Consider the following 16,162-nt stretch of genomic DNA (forward strand, 5'->3'; position numbering starts at 1 on the left):
TTCAGCCATAGGGATTTCAGTCCATTCTTTTTTGTCCCATCATTTTTGCTCTTACTTATGTTCCATTGTCTCACTCATCAAATTCTCTCTTCCTGTTTCTTTTTATTATTTCTTTTGTCTTGCCCCTGAATGTTCTCTTCACTTCCAAATGGGCTCCGCTTGTGATACCTCTAGCATCCCTCCAAAAACTGATAGAGGAGCTTTTCCATTGTGACAGTGGCAGCCCAAGGACTCATTACTTCATTACTCCCTAGTTTCTCTGCTCTTCTTTTAAAGCTCTACAGAACATGACCCTGTAGTATAAAGAGAGAATACTAGGGTATCAGACTGCTCAGCAAGAATGGGAGATGCCCCCACGTGCAGGGAGGATGCATTACATTTAATAAGTAGGAGGTGCACAGCTGGACAGTCCTTCCTATGTGTATTATAGGTCTATCCCATGGAGCTGCATTTTGACACTTGGATGGTCATGTGCTGATAACATTGAAGGCAGACCATTTAAACTGTTCTGTGTTCCCCTAAATAGCAGTAATTCTTTGAGCTGAAGCATCATTAAACATACATTAAAATTTATTTTTCCATTACAGCAGAGGTGGTCAACCGGGGGTTATATCAAACTTTTTAGAGAGCCACTGCAAGCCTTCTAACAGTAATTATAGTAAAAGTGAGGGGCCAAATTTGGCCTGGCTGCAAGTTGCGACCTGACATGCGGGGGAAGGGGGCGGAAGGGCTCCAAATTTTAAATAAATAAATAAATAAATGCTAAGGTGAGGCATGGTTCAGAAAAGGTCAAGAATCCCTGCTTTAGAGAAAACTTGAAGTTATTTTAATACCTGGTTATAGAACAGGAATTGTGCTGTTTATATATGAGTGTATTAAACCTATTGCTAAATACTTTTTCCACAGGTTGCTGATGATGGTTATGGTGTGTCTTACATTCTTGTGGGTGAACACCTCATCCATTTCCATGTGTCCAGCAAATTCTCTTGTCCTGAGACAGTAAGTGTGAAGTAAAATTACAATTCTATTAACCTTTCCTACACAGCTCAGTAGTGATTACATTTGCGGATTCATTTGTGAAATGCCCCTTAAGTCATATTTTTAAAAACATATCTGAATCTGTAGTATATGGCTTCTCTGTGGTTACTCCTGCTGACTTTTTTAGATTTGCTGTGAATCTGTTTTTCTGAAATTGTGTGAGTTGAATATCTTTATAAACAATGGAAGTTGCCCCCATTCAAGTTCATCCAGACTTTCATACACCATGAAAATATATGGCCTGATCTTTTTCTCACACATGCAGTGCCATGTCACGCATGTAAGATAGTCCATATCCATCCAGCAAACACCACTGGTGGATTCTCACTTTTTAATACTGCACATCTTTCTTCAGGCCTTCCACTAGTTGGAAGCATTGGAGCTTTCAGACAGTGCAGAATGTATGCCACCTCTTTCTGAAAAAAGTCTCTCCTCATCTAAACAATAGTTTGTGAAGTTTGTCCAGTTATTGTGTTGATCAGTATTTAATAAATGTGTAATATATTCTGAAGCTTTTAGTGAGGGTCATCCATTAGGATCAGGTGGGAATATCCTGTGATACAGGGCGAGCCTTAGTCATTCACTTTATTTTTTTACTGTGTTTCTATAAACCTGCTGAATTTTAGCCACATAGGTGATCTCATCGTCTTGTTGGGACTGATCTCATAGGTAATTTAAGATATCTTAACGACGCTTCCAGTGCTACTACCACCTATTCATAAATGGATGAGGACATACATTTTTGTCCTTGCATCATGGAAATTGTTTTTTATTGGATTATAGATGCCCTTAATTATTCATCCTTTAGTTGCCTTGATTTTTTTGCCTTACTCATCAGTGAAGTCAGAGTTCCACGCCAAGAAGGAAGCACTTTTTATTTGTGACCTTGACTTCAGTACTGTTTCTACACCCAGTGTGCACTCTGTTCAGTGTTATAACTGTTTGGTCCTATTTTTAATCTTAATTCCTTCCTTTCATTATTGATCTTTAACTTACAAGAAGGAAAACTGGTCGGGTTCAGAGTTTATTATTAATAGACTAGAGTATTGTTGTACAATTATTTACTATAGTTTTCATAACCCTCTGGTGCCAGAAAGATAAGAGATCCCAACACAACCTCAAGTACAAAATGTATTTGTAACAGGTTCCCCCTCTCCCCCCCCCCCCCCGTGCCACCTGATATACTGGGGTACCACTGAGCCTGCCTGTTCCAACAGCCGGGGCTCCCTTACACTGTCCTGCTGAGCCAGGCCCTCAAGCCTACTCCAGCACACACACAAGTAGGGACACACCCAGCTGCAGAAAGACACAGACACTGAAATCAGCTCTGCATGGGAAGACTCAGCTAGGGAATTGTGCAGCAGTTGAGTGCACACCACTCTCTGGAGTGCAAATCCAAACTTGTATCATCTTGCGTTGCATAGAGAACTGTGCAGCATAAGCTCATGAAGATTGCTCCCTCCCTCAATGTGGAGGAAGATATGCACAGCTATTTGCGTCCCAGTTATGAAAACTGGTTTTAGAGAAAACAAAAACAAGTTTATTAACTACAAAAGATAGATTTTAAGTGATTATAAGGGATAGCAAACAGATCAAAGCCGATTACTGAGCAAATAAAATAAACACGCAAACTAAGCTGAATACACTAAAAAAAACTGGTTACAAGTAGTAATTTTTCACCCTAAATGTTGTTTTAAGCAGATTTGCAGAGGTTCTTGGAGGCAAGCTGCTCTTGCTTGCAGATTAAAACTCCAGGTATTTATTTCACAGGCCAGACACCTTCCCAGCCTGGGCTCAGTCCCTCTCCCCACCACTTTGTCTTTGTTTCTTAGGCCGTGTCTACACTGGCAAGATTCTGCGCAGTAAAGCAGCTTTCTGCTGTCTAACTCCTGTGGTGTACACACTGCCAAGCCACTTAGTGCGCAGAAACTCCTCAGTTGCAGCGTTGCAAAAAAACCACCTCGAGAGTCGTAAGCCTTACAGCGCAGAGTGTCCAGCGCTGTATTGGCAGTGTAAACACATTACAGTGCAGAAAGCAATCAATTGGCCTCCGGAAGTGTCCCATAATCCCTCAAGTGGCTGCTCTGGAGATATGCGCCTCTCCCCTTTCAAAGCTCTGTTTCTGACAGCCATTGCATGATGTGCTGATCTGCTCTGGGACACAAAGCAAACCATTAATATGGACTGCTCATGCTGTTGAACACAGAGGCAGGCGTGTGTGTGTAAGAGAGAGAGAGATTGCTGTGCAGAGAGCCCAGGGAGGGAGGCGGGGGCTTATGTCGGGGTTCCCCCCCCCCACCCGGCTCAGGACTGGTTGCTTCCTGCCCCGTCTGAATTTACAAGACAGCATGCTGACACACTCTGTCCCCCAAAACACACACTCTCTCCTCCTGCCACACACACACACTCTCTCTCTCTCTCTGCCCGCCCCCCCACTTCAGTTGAAAAGCAACTGGCAATGTAGTAGGATACCCATGGAACAATGGGATTGGGAAACCTGCATCATGTGACGCTGTGCCTGCCTCAAGAGCCATTGCAAACCCTTCCCAAAGCACCCTGCGGCCAGTTGCACAGTGGGATAGCTACCACAATGCACTGCTGTCTTTGCTGTTGCAAGAGCTGCTAAGGTGGATGCGCTCCACTGGCACAAGGAGCACAGTGTGGACATGCAACAGCAGTTTAATTCCAGCGCTTTAATAAAAGTGGTATAACTTGTTGCGCAGAAACTTGCCAGTGTAGACATACCTTTAGATGTTTCCAGCAGTCATCCTGGGTGGGGATTCAGTGAAGAATGAACTTAATTAAGTCACTCCTCGGCCTTAAATAGGTTTTATGTATAGCAGGAATCCTTTGTTTTCCAGCGTGGTCTCTTCCCCCCTCTCTCCCCCAGTGGAAAAATACTGGTATTCTATTATGGAGTCAATGCCATGTGACTTTGATCACGTGACCCTGCAGTGTCAAAGCAGCCATGAGTCAGAGGCCATTTGTAGCATCCCAGGAAGGTGGGAAATTAGCTGATTGCATTCTGTCTGGTGAGCATTCCTCAGGTGCGAACACTTTTGTAGAACAGATGTATAGTCAATATTCCTAACTTTAGATACAAAAATCATACATGCATACAAATAGGATAATTATGTTCAGTAAGTCATAACCTTTCCAATGATATCTCACAAAACCCATCTTGCATAAAATACATCTTAGATATGCTATAATCATATTATAACAACATTTCAATGAAGAATATGGGGTGTAGTGTGTCAAAATTGTTACCAGAGACTTCATGTTAAAAGATTTCTCCCAGGTCATCTATATTTCCTAATATTTTGGTGTCATCTGAAAATCAGTTCCTGCTGAGTCTTGTTTACAAAATAAAAAGTCACTATTTGAAATAGTAATCTGCAAAAGTCAGTGCTGTTCCTGAGGGACAAATTTTTTCAATTTAACCTACAATAGAGACCAATATAATTTCAAACTAAAATACAGCTAAATTCCATTTACAGGGAAGTAAATGGAAAATGGAGGAGGATCCATGCTGAGATAGCCCTTTTATATACTGCATTAAATTTTATTCAGATTTTCATTCTCCTGCTTCACTATGAATAGATGACTGCTTCATTCCATAAATTTCAATATTACAAAAAATGAAAGGAGGAAATAGATAAGTTTGGCTACAAGATAATGGTGGCATTACAACTGCATTACAACTCTTACTATATCTTTTTATTCTCTTAGGATTCTCATCGTTTTGGAAAAAACATCAAGCAAGCAATGGTTGACACCATAACTTTATTTGGCGTTGGTATGAACTCTACCAAGTGATTCCTTAATATCAATGCCAGTGTCCTACCATTGGGGTGAGAACTCTTCTGATCAGTGAATGAAAGCAAGGTGTACTCTGGAACGGTTAGAGGGGCATTTGGGTCATAATCATCCAGTGATCACCTGTGAATAAGGATTCAACACCTAGGCTGAGGTTCAAATGTCCCATCATTTCACAATAGCTCAGAAGAGTTTTCTTCCCATAAGAGATGACTTTTGACATCCTGTGTGATTCTAGGGATACTATAAGGCAACATCATGTGAAAGATGTGTACTGTAGGCCTGTCTCAATTTTGTGTACATATGGTAACTTTTTACTGAAACTCTGGGTCTACTTGTATTTCATAAATGAGTGGATAAAATGTATTAAGTCAACTTCAATCAGCAGAAAGTATTTGACTTCCTATGTACTAGTAGCAAAACATCAATTAGTATATCTGCTACTTCTGTCTGACAGTGACCAGACTTGTGGGTATTCATCTAAGTTGTCACTTTTTAAAGGTATTTCTTAACCTGACATAACTTAATATAGTGCACTAACTGGAAAATATACTGTGCTTCTTGGAAATAAGTATATGCTACAGTGGGTGATAAAATAGTTGCATTACATAAAAGAATGGCAGGTATCACCTATTTTCCTCTGTTTTATAAGCATATAGTTTGCCGGATCTTAATTTTATTACCATATGAACATACCTGCATGTTGTATGAGCCAGTGCCTTAAAAATGAAAGGCCTCAAATACAGGGAAACCTTACACTGTGGGGTTCTTGTTTTTTGAATTATTTCTATACATTTTCTATGCTGAACAAGGGGAATGGGATTGTAAATTTAATTCTCAAGTTGTGATTTATTTAGGTGCAACATCGGATAAGAGTTCATGTTTTGACACATTGCAATTTGACAGAGGGCCCCTATGTGAAATGCCCCTTTGTCTGGCTAATGAAAGACCAGTCCCGGTGAGACAAATGAATTCACTTTTTTTCAGAACCACATTTCCAAAACCCACCATTTTGCTGAATAAGTCACCTAAGATAACTGCTGCATTTCATGTACATTTTCTCTGGGACTCCAGGGAACATAGCCATGAGCCACATACAAGCCCGTTGGGCAATCCATAGAAGAAGACTCTCGCAGCTAAGGAACTGCATCTTGTCTACCCTCATGCTTAGAGCAGCACCCACCACATTTCCAAACATCTTTAAGCGGAAAGGATTAAGACTGCCAAATGGTAATGCCAGAATGGTGAAATCTAGCATTCCCTGGTCTCTGCCTGGAGAGGGTCTGGGTAGGGCCAGGGAGAATTAACACAGTTAATGAGGAAAGCATATGGGGGGGGAGGGAGAAAGGGGGAAAAAAAAACTGAGCAGTACCACTCAAAAAGGTATATAATGGAAATTTTAAAAGCAGAGTAAAGAAACCTTCACAGTTCATGGTTGCTATGAAATTAAATGAAGTAGTTTTTGTGATACCTCTCTTCCCTGGGATTCAAGGTTGTGTTCCTTTTAGTCAGTCTTTATATCACACAAAGCCTAAGCAGCATAAAATGTGGCAAGTACTTTATATACAGAGCAACTGTATATAAAAGGATCTTGTAACATATACATGGGTGGTCAGTACAAAAATGACTGCTGTTCCAGGGCTATTATAACATTAACAGCCCTGTAAAGGAAAATGTCTAATTTATCTTTAGATTGAGAATATGAATATTTTCTGACCATAATCTTGTTTTGACTCTGCCACGTAAATTTTTTCCCCTCTGGGTTTCACATGAATTTGATACACAAGTTTGGGAAGAGGCCCTGCTGAAGATCACAGATGCAGTGTCATGTAAATATTGTAATGCAGGAACGCGACAGAAGTGGGCCAGATAATTTTTATTGGGTCAGATACAGTGTGCAGGCAAGGAGATTATCAAATAAGCCTTACTGCAACTGGCAGGCATGGCATCTAATCAGACTACTGCAGCAACTTCACAGTGAATTGTCCTTTTGAAGCTGCAGAAATCATGCACTATTTACGATGACCACTGACCAATCTGTATTAAATTAACATTGACAGATTCGCTTGTAGGAGAATTTTTTATTAAGAAAATGTTTAGGTTTGACTCTCAGGTTTTAAATGTTACATATGTAATTGTAGGTAGTGCAGTTATCAATGCAATTTTACATTCCTTAAGAGAGTGTAAATATAATTGGCACAGGAAGAGTTCGTTTTTATTGTACATGTTGAAAAGGGTAAGTCTTATGTATTTTTTATTTGGAGCAGATAATTTCTAAACATGGTTTGTATTTCATTTATCTTAGAATGTCAACTGCATGTAAATAAAAATGTGCTCTTTTGGATGTAAATCTTAAAAATGCACAGTGAATGTAGGTTATCATTAATTAAAAAATTTTTAATCTTCCTATCCTCTACATTATGTATACGCAGTGAAACTGCTCACTTTTGTTTGCTTCAAAGTTGTATGAAAGTGACAGTTTAGCTCTAATTTTTAAGTGTGGTACACAATACTAAGAAGCACTGCCAAGTTAAAATATTATGTATATATTTAGAAAAATTCTTGATTGGTTCTCAACCAGTGATTTAAGGAGGACAAAGCTAAGGTTGAGTGGGTAATAGAATGTGGTAGGAATTATAGTAAATCAGTTATTACATGCGATTGAGGAATTGGCTGGACAACTCAATTGTGCATTTCCAGAATTTCTAATATTTAGCTTTTTGGTGTGATTTGGGAGACTTAATATTTAGGTGTTAACACTTACTCTGGTTGATGGCCCTAACTATTTTTAAAGTTTTGTTTTGTTTTTGGTGGGAATATGGATTAGGGTGCCTGACTTTAGCCCCACAAGTTTAAAAAAGTTCCTGATTTATTATGCTTTGCACCATATTGATTTCCTATATAGGATTTACTAATTTATACTGGTTTATCGTGCTCATTTACTTCACTTGTACTATTTTTTCATCATTTATTTACATCTAATACTACTAGTTTGTTCTTTAATTATATTTGTTCTGCCTTTCTGACTCTGAAAAATAAAAATTAAGGGTTTCACGATTATCACCCATTCTGTTGGAGTCTTCTTCCTTATTCTTTGCTCCCATATCTCTGCTCGTGGACCTAGGATTACTACCTTGCCGTATTTGAGCGGCCTGTCTGTTTTTTGTTTAGTTTTAATAAACGAATTTGCCAGTTGTCAGAAAAATAATTTAATCTACCACAATTATTTTTATGTGGGTCTAAAGATTTGCATAATTATCATAATAGAGTGGGATATCTAATATTAAAGGTTTGTGTCCAGCTAAAGATGCTGCAATGTTCCCACTTCCACAGTTTAAGGAATAACAGATCAAAGCTGTTGAAAATACAGCAGCTGTATGCTAGAGTTGTCAGGCATCTAGTTTTTGATCCCAGAACGCCCGGTCAAAAATGAACCCTGGCGGCTCCAGTCAGCACCGCTGACCAGGCCACAAAAATCCGGTCGGCGGTGCAACAGGGCTATGGCAGGCTCCCCAGCTCCACACAACTCCCAGAAGTGGCCGGCATGTCCCACTCTTAGGCACAGGGGCAGTCATGGGGGTGCCGCACGCTGTCCCTGCCCTGAGTACCAGCTCCACAGCTCCCATTGACCGGGAACCAGTTGGCTGCAGGGGTGGTGCCTGCGGGCACGGGCAGCGCACTGAGAACCCTGGCTTCTCCACCTAGGAGCCAGACATGGCGGCTGCTTCCAGGAGCCGTCTGAGGTAAGTGCTGCCTGGCCAGAGCCCATACCCTGCCCCCCCCCCGACACACACACACACACACACCCACCCCCTCTGCCCTACCCCAGAGCCCCCTCCTGCATCCTGAACTCCTCATGATCCTACCCCAGAGCCTGCTCTCCCAGCCAGAGCCCTCACCCCCTCCCACACCCCCCTGCCGAGTTAAAGTGAGCGAGGGTGGGGGGATGCAGTGAGTGGGGGCAGGGCAAGGGTATTAAGTTTTGTGCGTTTGGAAAGCGGGCAGCCCTGCTGTATGCCCAAGTGTGAGAGAAGGTGTGTGTCACAGGAGAGTGTGGAGACCAGTGTTAATCTTATCGGTATGTCTTATCTTTACAGAGACCGCAAGTGGCTGTTTAGGGAGGTAGGGGAATTGCCTTGTGCCTGGGCGTTGGCGGTGCTGTGGGCTCGCCGAGGGGAGGGGAGGCTTTTTGCACTTCAAAGGTGATAACGGTCCACGGACCTGTAAATCCATATGCTGTTGATGTCTATTAGACCGTAATCGCTTTAAGGAGTGAACGCAGGAGTTCATTTAACTACATTTAAAACGTTTTGAGGCGCGGCGCCTACAGCTGTGGCCCAGCGCTCGTTTTACCTTCGTATTTTTCAAACAGCAAAGACTCGGGCCTAACAAAGCTGGTTCACGCGGAGCGCTTGGAAGTCGGGTAATGGCCCGCTCGTAGGGATAGAAAGGTGGGCACCAGAGGGCAGCATGGCACCGTGCAATGGATCAAACACCACGGCTAGGGCCCTGAACAGCCACGGCCTCCTGGCATGAGAGCTCAGAGGGCAGGTCGGCGGCTTCCCCCTTAGGCCTCCAGCTCTTGTTTCCTTACCCTAACGCCCCGCTTCTTCGGAAGCACGAGTACCCGCTGCTGCGCCCTGTCCCCAGGAGAGGCACGGGGGGACCCGCTCCCAAGGGCCGTGCCCGGGCTGGGCCGGAGGCGGCGTGGTGCAGCGCGCGCTCTCTGGGGCCTCGCCCGCCTCCCACGCGCTGCTGGGGCGGGCCGGGGCAGCCATGCGGGAGCCGGGCAGGGCGACGGACGCTGCCCGAGGACGCAGCCCGGCTTCTGCGCGCGGCGGTGGCGGCGGCGTCCCCCGGGGCTGAGGCTCCCGCCTTTGCGGTCCCGCGCACACAGCGCTCCGTGGCCAGCCCGCGCGAGGCCTGAAGTGGCCGGGGGCCCGTCCTTGGCCCCCGCCACGTGACTACACCGGCCCTACAGAAGCTCCCTCCCCCGCGCGGCTCTCGCGCAGGCCCCCCCCCGTCCCCTCTCGCTCGGCCCCAACGGTCCCCGGGCGCGCGCGGGCGGGACTAGGCACGCTGACCCCTCCGAGGCCCAGCGCGGAGCCCGGCGGGGCATGGAGGGAGAAAGGCGGGAGCTCGCTGCGGGGCGAGGGGAAGGTGAAGGAGGCTGCAGCCTGATCGCCGGGGGGAGTGAGCACACCGTGTTGCCCCACCCGCGGGGCGGGGCAGGCTATCCAGCCCCGGCCTAGGGGGTCCCAGTGCAGGTCCCCCTCAGGCGGGGGTTGATCCCGGGACCGGGGGTCCCAGTGCACATTATACCTGCAGATAGAGGGAGTGTCGTGATGCACACGTGGGAGAGCTGTCCCTAATGCAGCCCACAGTGCTCCGGGGGAGATGGGGGTCACAATCCAGCCTGAGCTTCCCTTGTGCCCCACTGGGGATTAAAACCCATGTCCCTCTCATGTGGGGCAGGCTCAAAATCAAGTCATACACACAGAGGGTTGAGGGTCATGTTCCCACTGGGGTCCCAGTCTCCCCTTTCTTCTGCAAATGATAACACAAGCAGTGTTTAGAAACCACAAGCTACCAGTTCCTCCACACACCCCATCCTGGAGCCTGGGCACTAGTTATTTCTTGCCCCAGATCCCTGCAGATTTTGGATGCAAATCTATCACTCAGGCTCCTGGGCACAATAGGAATAATAAAACTTTTTCTCTTGTCCTTACCCTTTTTTTGCACTTGCCCTGTTTTCTCTCCTCTGTCCCCTGGGGCTAGAGGATTGTACCGGTGTCTCCCCACCACACTCCCTGTCTCCCTTGGGGTTGAGTGTGACAATCCATCCCACCCCTGCTTGAGTATTGAGAATGATAGTAAACTAGTTTTCAGGGTATATCTCTTTGTTATATATTTGTCGAGTGGATAGCACAATATTGACCTGGACTCTAGGAACTACTGTAATATAAATAATATTTATATGGAGCTAATGTGACTAACAGTTGCTATAATAGAATATAAAGTGTTGGATTTGCATTTTTTAAAAATTTGCTAAAATTTTGGCTGCATATTCAGTTCTGGTTATGAATTTTGCCAACATGTGGGTTTGTTTGGAATTAGACTTTGGTTTGGGCTCATCTTTAATTGTGTAAAAAGAAAAGGAGTACTTGTGGCACCTTAGAGGCTAACACATGTATTTGAGCATAAGCTTTCGTGAGCAACAGCTCACTTCATCGGATGCATTCAGTGGAAAATACAGCGGGGATATTTATATACATAGAGAACATGAAACAATGGGTGTTACCATACACACTGTAACGAGAGTGATCACTTAAGGTGAGCTATTAAGCAGGAGAGCCAGGGGGCGGGGGGGGGGGAGGAGAACTTTTTGTAGTGATAATCAAGGTGGACCATTTCCAGCAGTTGACAAGAACATCTGAGGAACAGTGGGGGGTGGGGGAAATAAACATGGGGAAATAGTTTTACTTTGTGTAATGACCTATCCACTCCCAGTCTTTATTCAAGCCTAAATTAATTGTATCCAGTTTGCAAATTAATTCCAATTCAGCAGTCTCTCGTTGGGGTCTGTTTTTGAAGTTTTTTTGTTGAAGAATTGCCACTTTTAGGTCTGTAATCGAGTGACCAAAGAGATTTGGTTTTTGAATGTTATAATTCTTGACGTCTGATTTGTGTCCATTTATTCTTTTACATAGAGACTGCCCAGTTCGACCAATGTACATGGCAGAGGGGCATTGCTGGCACATATCACATTGGTACATGTGCAGGTGAACGAGCCTCCGATAGTGTGGCTGATGTGATTAGGCCCTATGATGGTGTCCCCTGAACAGATATGTGGACACAGTTGGCAACGGGCTTTGTTGCAAGGATAGGTTCCTGGGTTAGTGGTTCTGTTGTGTGGTGTGTGGTTATAGATCCTTGATGATGCATTGGAGAGGACGTTCTTGTTCCTCAGACATTCTTGTCAACTGCTGGAAATGGCCCACCTTGATTATCACTACAAAAAGTTCTCCTCCCCCCCCCCCCCGCCCCCTGGCTCTCCTGCTTAATAGCTCACCTTAAGTGATCACTCTCGTTACAGTGTGTATGGTAACACCCATTGTTTCATGTTCTCTATGTATATAAATCTCCCTGCTGTATTTTCCACTGAATGCATCCGATGAAGTGAGCTGTAGCTCACGAAAGCTTATGCTCAAATAAATGAGTTAGTCTCTAAGGTGCCACAAGTACGCCTTTTCTTTTTGCAAATACAGACTAACACGGCTGCTACTCTGAAACCTTTAATTGTGTGTGTTTTGTTTTGTTAAAATTATGCTATTTATTTATAGATGAAAGACTTACCAAGAAGAATTTTGATCTAGAAAAGTTAGATATCCCCCAAGAGAAAAACAGATGTGAACAAACTGAGATTCCAACTGTGGCTATGGAAAATCAGATACTGCTTGGTGGAATTTCAAGTACAGAAGATGGATTTATTACTGAAATATTTAGTCAAAATAGGCCATTTAGTTCTGAAAACCTTAACTTTGAAAATACAATAATTAATAAACCTGGTGAAGAAGGGTTTCACTCCAGTCAAGACAGTCATTTATCCACTATGGCTGTTGGAGAAACTTTGCTGGATCAATTCAAATATCCTCTTACTATTGAAAGTCAAAATACAATACTCAAGGTCAAAATACAGCCACTTGTAGAAGACAATCATGATAATGAAATCCTTGGAAAATGTCAGAAGCTACAAGACCTAAATCCTTCAGAAGAAGCTAAACATACATATCCACCTTGTCCACTGTCGCACTCATACAATGTCCATTTTCTGTCTTCCTTAATGATGCAACATAGAAATTCTAATGATTTGTCACTAAGTACCTGCCCTCCAGAAGGAACAATCAATCAAAATGTCAGAATGATACCAGTAAGATTCAACAAAACAGATTTCTGTTTATATATTTTTTTCTTGATTTAAGTGTGTGAATAAGCACAGTTCCCATATTAAGAGAAAGCATAAGATGCTTTAAAGTTATTACTATATAAGTTGTATTAGCTACTATTTCTCTCTCTTAAAGTTATGCTCAAATCAATTGGTTAGTCTCTAAGGTGCCACAAGTACTCCTTTTCTTTTTGCGAATACAGACTAACACGGCTGTTACTCTGAAATCTCTCTTTTATGCGGAACATAGGACCTTCACCACTGCGTTCCATTTTTGCCAGTCCCTGTCTGCAGTCTTAGGTTCACCATGCTATTCTGATAGCTTTCAATTCTGCTTGTATTGTGCATTTCCATGTTATCCTTGGTCTTGTTGCTGCTTACCCCAGAGGTTCCAGTCCAGTGCCCATCTTGTTATTCTCTTTGGGTCTTTCCTCCATGTATGTCCTAGCCATCTTCATTTTTTTTCCCCTGTAATTTCCTGTTCTATTGGTTTCTGTTTCATTCTCCTCTAGAGTGCTTCCTTAGTGACTCTTTTCTGGCCTGCTGATATTGAGGATTTGTCTAAGGCTGTTAGCTGTTTATGAAAATTTGGAGTTTAGAGAGTAAGGTCTTAATAAGTCTCCAAGTTTCAATATGATATAGTAAAACTGACTCTACAATTGTGTTAAATATTCAAAGTTACTTTGGAGGGCAAGATTTCTGTTTCTACAGAGGGGCTTTAGAGTTACAAAGGCATGTCTGGCTTTCACTATTCTCGCTTTAATGTCTTTGTTCCATCTGTTGTACTTACAGTGCAGCCAAGATATGTGAAATATCCAACCTTTTCTATGGTTGTTTGCAGTGTTGTAGCCGTGTTGGTCCCAGGAGATTAGGAGGTGGGTGAGGTAATATCTTTTACTGGACCAATATCTGTTGGTGAAAGAGACAAGCTTTTAAGCTAAGCAGTGCTCTTCTTCAAGTCTGGGAAAGGTACTCAGAATGTTACAGCTAAATACAAGGTGGAACGGATTGTTTACAATAAGTAGTTATCACACTTTCTAAGGGACCTTTCAACGTGAGGTGGCTCATTAGCACCTCTGCAGTCATATGACAAAAAGGGAGGTTAGTGGGTTACAGATTGTTGTAATAAGCCATAAATCCTTGTCTTTATTAAGACCATGATTTGTAGTGTCTAACAAAGTGTGTAGTGTCTAACAAAGTTATGTGGAACAGATTGTTTATCATAAGTAGTTAACCATATTCAAAGGGACCATTGTTTATCTTAAATTGATCACCTGATTGTGAAGTTTCAGATTAGGTGGTCTGTGTTTGTTGTAATTTCTGTTCATAACTTTTAAATTTGAAAATAAAAATCAGGTATTACAGATGATGCAATTACAAGTGCACTGTATTTAAAATACAAAGATATGTTCATGAACAAGAAAACAGTAGTATTGTGTTCAGCTTTCTTTCACAAGGTTTTATTTTAGTATCTACTAGTACTAGATAGATTGAAACAGTTTTATACACCTCTCTGACTATCTCTAGATCATATAAATATAATAGAATCATAGACTGTGAGGCCAGAAGAGACTGTAGTCATCTAGTCTGACCTGTATAACCCAGACCACTGGACTTCCTTGAATTAATTCGTATTTGAACTAAAGCATATCTTTTATAAAAAATCCTATCTTGATTTAAAATTGTCAGTGATGGAGAATTCACCATAACCCTTGGTAAGACGTTCCAATGATTAATTACATTCACTTAATTTTTTTACCTTATTTTCAGTTTTAAATTGTCTAGCTTCCATTTCCAGCCATTGGATCTTGTTCAGTCTGTTAGACTGAAGAGCCCTATATCAAAATGTTGTTCCCCATGTAGGTATTTATAGAATGTGATCAAGTCACCTTTAGCCTTTTTTTTCTTTTGGTTAAACTTAACAGACTGAGCTCATTCTGTCTGTAACGCATGTTTTCCAATCCTTTAATCATTCTCCTGTCCCATTGATCACTCTCCAATTTAATCAGTATCCTTTTGGAGTTTTGGACATCACAAGTGGACATAATATTCCAGGAGCGATTGCACCAGTGCACCATATCCCCCCTAAATTTCACGGTCATTGTAAATCAAGTTTTTGAAAAACCAAATCTTCTTCTTCGAGTGCTGTCTCTGTGGATGCTCCACTTCAGGTGTCGGTGTGTCCCATCTGTGACATTATTGACATGAACTGTGACCGCATAGATCATTGTTGCAACCAGGGTCTTATGGTGGCACCAGGTCTTGTACAGAGCAGGTCAAGTGGGGTGTCTATGGAAAGGTTGTAGTTTGCTGGTTATGATTATGCTGTCTGTGTGTGTGTATTATTTTTGTATTGGAAGTTATGACTATTGGCTATGTACTTGTATCTCAATGTGTTTGATTCCAAGTAGCCTCAGTGAAGCATTTGGTCAGCTTCTTGAGAATGGGCATTTACTGAAACTAGTCCTATCAAGAAACACTTAACTGACAATGGACTTTGGGAGATGCCAATCTACATCTGACCTTTCTTGGGAATGTTCAAACTAACATGTAAACTATGGCGTCATCCTGCAAAAAGCTGTATCATTCATGGACATGTGACTTGCCTGGTGGCTACAAATTCCATCTTGTTGCTGTGACTTTACACAGAAGAACAAAGGGGTTTCTGCCCACAAGAGAAAGAATATAAAAGGCCTTGGAAACCCTTCCATTTTGTCTTCGGCTGGCTTAAGAGATGGCCTCTCCACTCCCAAGAGATACCTGAAAGAAACTGGAACAAAGGACAGTAACTACGGGGGTGTGAGTGATTACTGGACCAAGACTAGGAAGGATTCCAGTCTGTGAAAGAAGCTTATTGGAACATCTCTAAGGGTGAGATTTACCTGTATGCAGTTTCTTAATGTATTAGGCTTAGACTTGCATGTTTTGTTTTGTTTTACTTGGTAACTTACATTGTTCTGTCTGTTATTACTTGGAACCACTTAAATCCTACTTTTTATACTTAATAAAATCACTTTTTGCTTATTAATTAACCCAGAGTGAGTAATTAATACCCGGGGGAGCAAACAGCTGTGCATATCTCCCTATCAGTGTTTTACAGAGGGCGGACAATTCATGGGTTTACCCTGTATAAGCTTTATACAGAGTAAAACGGATTTATTTGGGGTTTAGGCTCCCAGAAAGACTGAATATTGGGTGCTGGGAAAGTCCCTGTTAACTGAGAAGCCCCTGGACTAAGTGAATCTTCGTTTCTGTGAACTGCAGGGGGTGTGGCCCAGCCTCTTGGTCTGTGCTGGAGCCAACTGGTGTGTCTAGCTCAGCAAGACGGGAGTGGAGGGAAACCTTTTCTGGCAGGGGGGT

General features: G+C 42.7%; 2 protein-coding genes across 4 annotated transcripts in view; both read left to right on the forward strand.

The window, feature by feature from the left end:
- CPT1A (carnitine palmitoyltransferase 1A) overlaps positions 1-6,181 on the forward strand; it is a 69,070-nt gene extending 62,889 nt beyond the window's left edge. For all 3 annotated transcript variants that reach the window (XM_074954712.1, XM_074954711.1, XM_074954713.1), the window contains 2 exons: positions 907-999; positions 4,771-6,181. In XM_074954712.1, coding sequence (XP_074810813.1) covers positions 907-999; positions 4,771-4,857 — 180 coding nt within the window. In that variant the 3' untranslated portion in view covers positions 4,858-6,181. The remainder of the gene's footprint in view (positions 1-906; positions 1,000-4,770) is intronic.
- A 3,793-nt stretch (positions 6,182-9,974) lies between these two features.
- Positions 9,975-16,162, forward strand: part of TESMIN (testis expressed metallothionein like protein) — a 35,172-nt gene continuing 28,984 nt past the window's right edge. Inside the window, exons 1-2 of the mRNA XM_074956896.1 lie at positions 9,975-10,017; positions 12,201-12,787. Coding sequence (XP_074812997.1) covers positions 9,975-10,017; positions 12,201-12,787 — 630 coding nt within the window. The remainder of the gene's footprint in view (positions 10,018-12,200; positions 12,788-16,162) is intronic.

The sequence above is a fragment of the Natator depressus genome, chromosome 6, assembly GCF_965152275.1.
Source record: "Natator depressus isolate rNatDep1 chromosome 6, rNatDep2.hap1, whole genome shotgun sequence".
Lineage (NCBI taxonomy): Eukaryota > Metazoa > Chordata > Testudines > Cheloniidae > Natator > Natator depressus.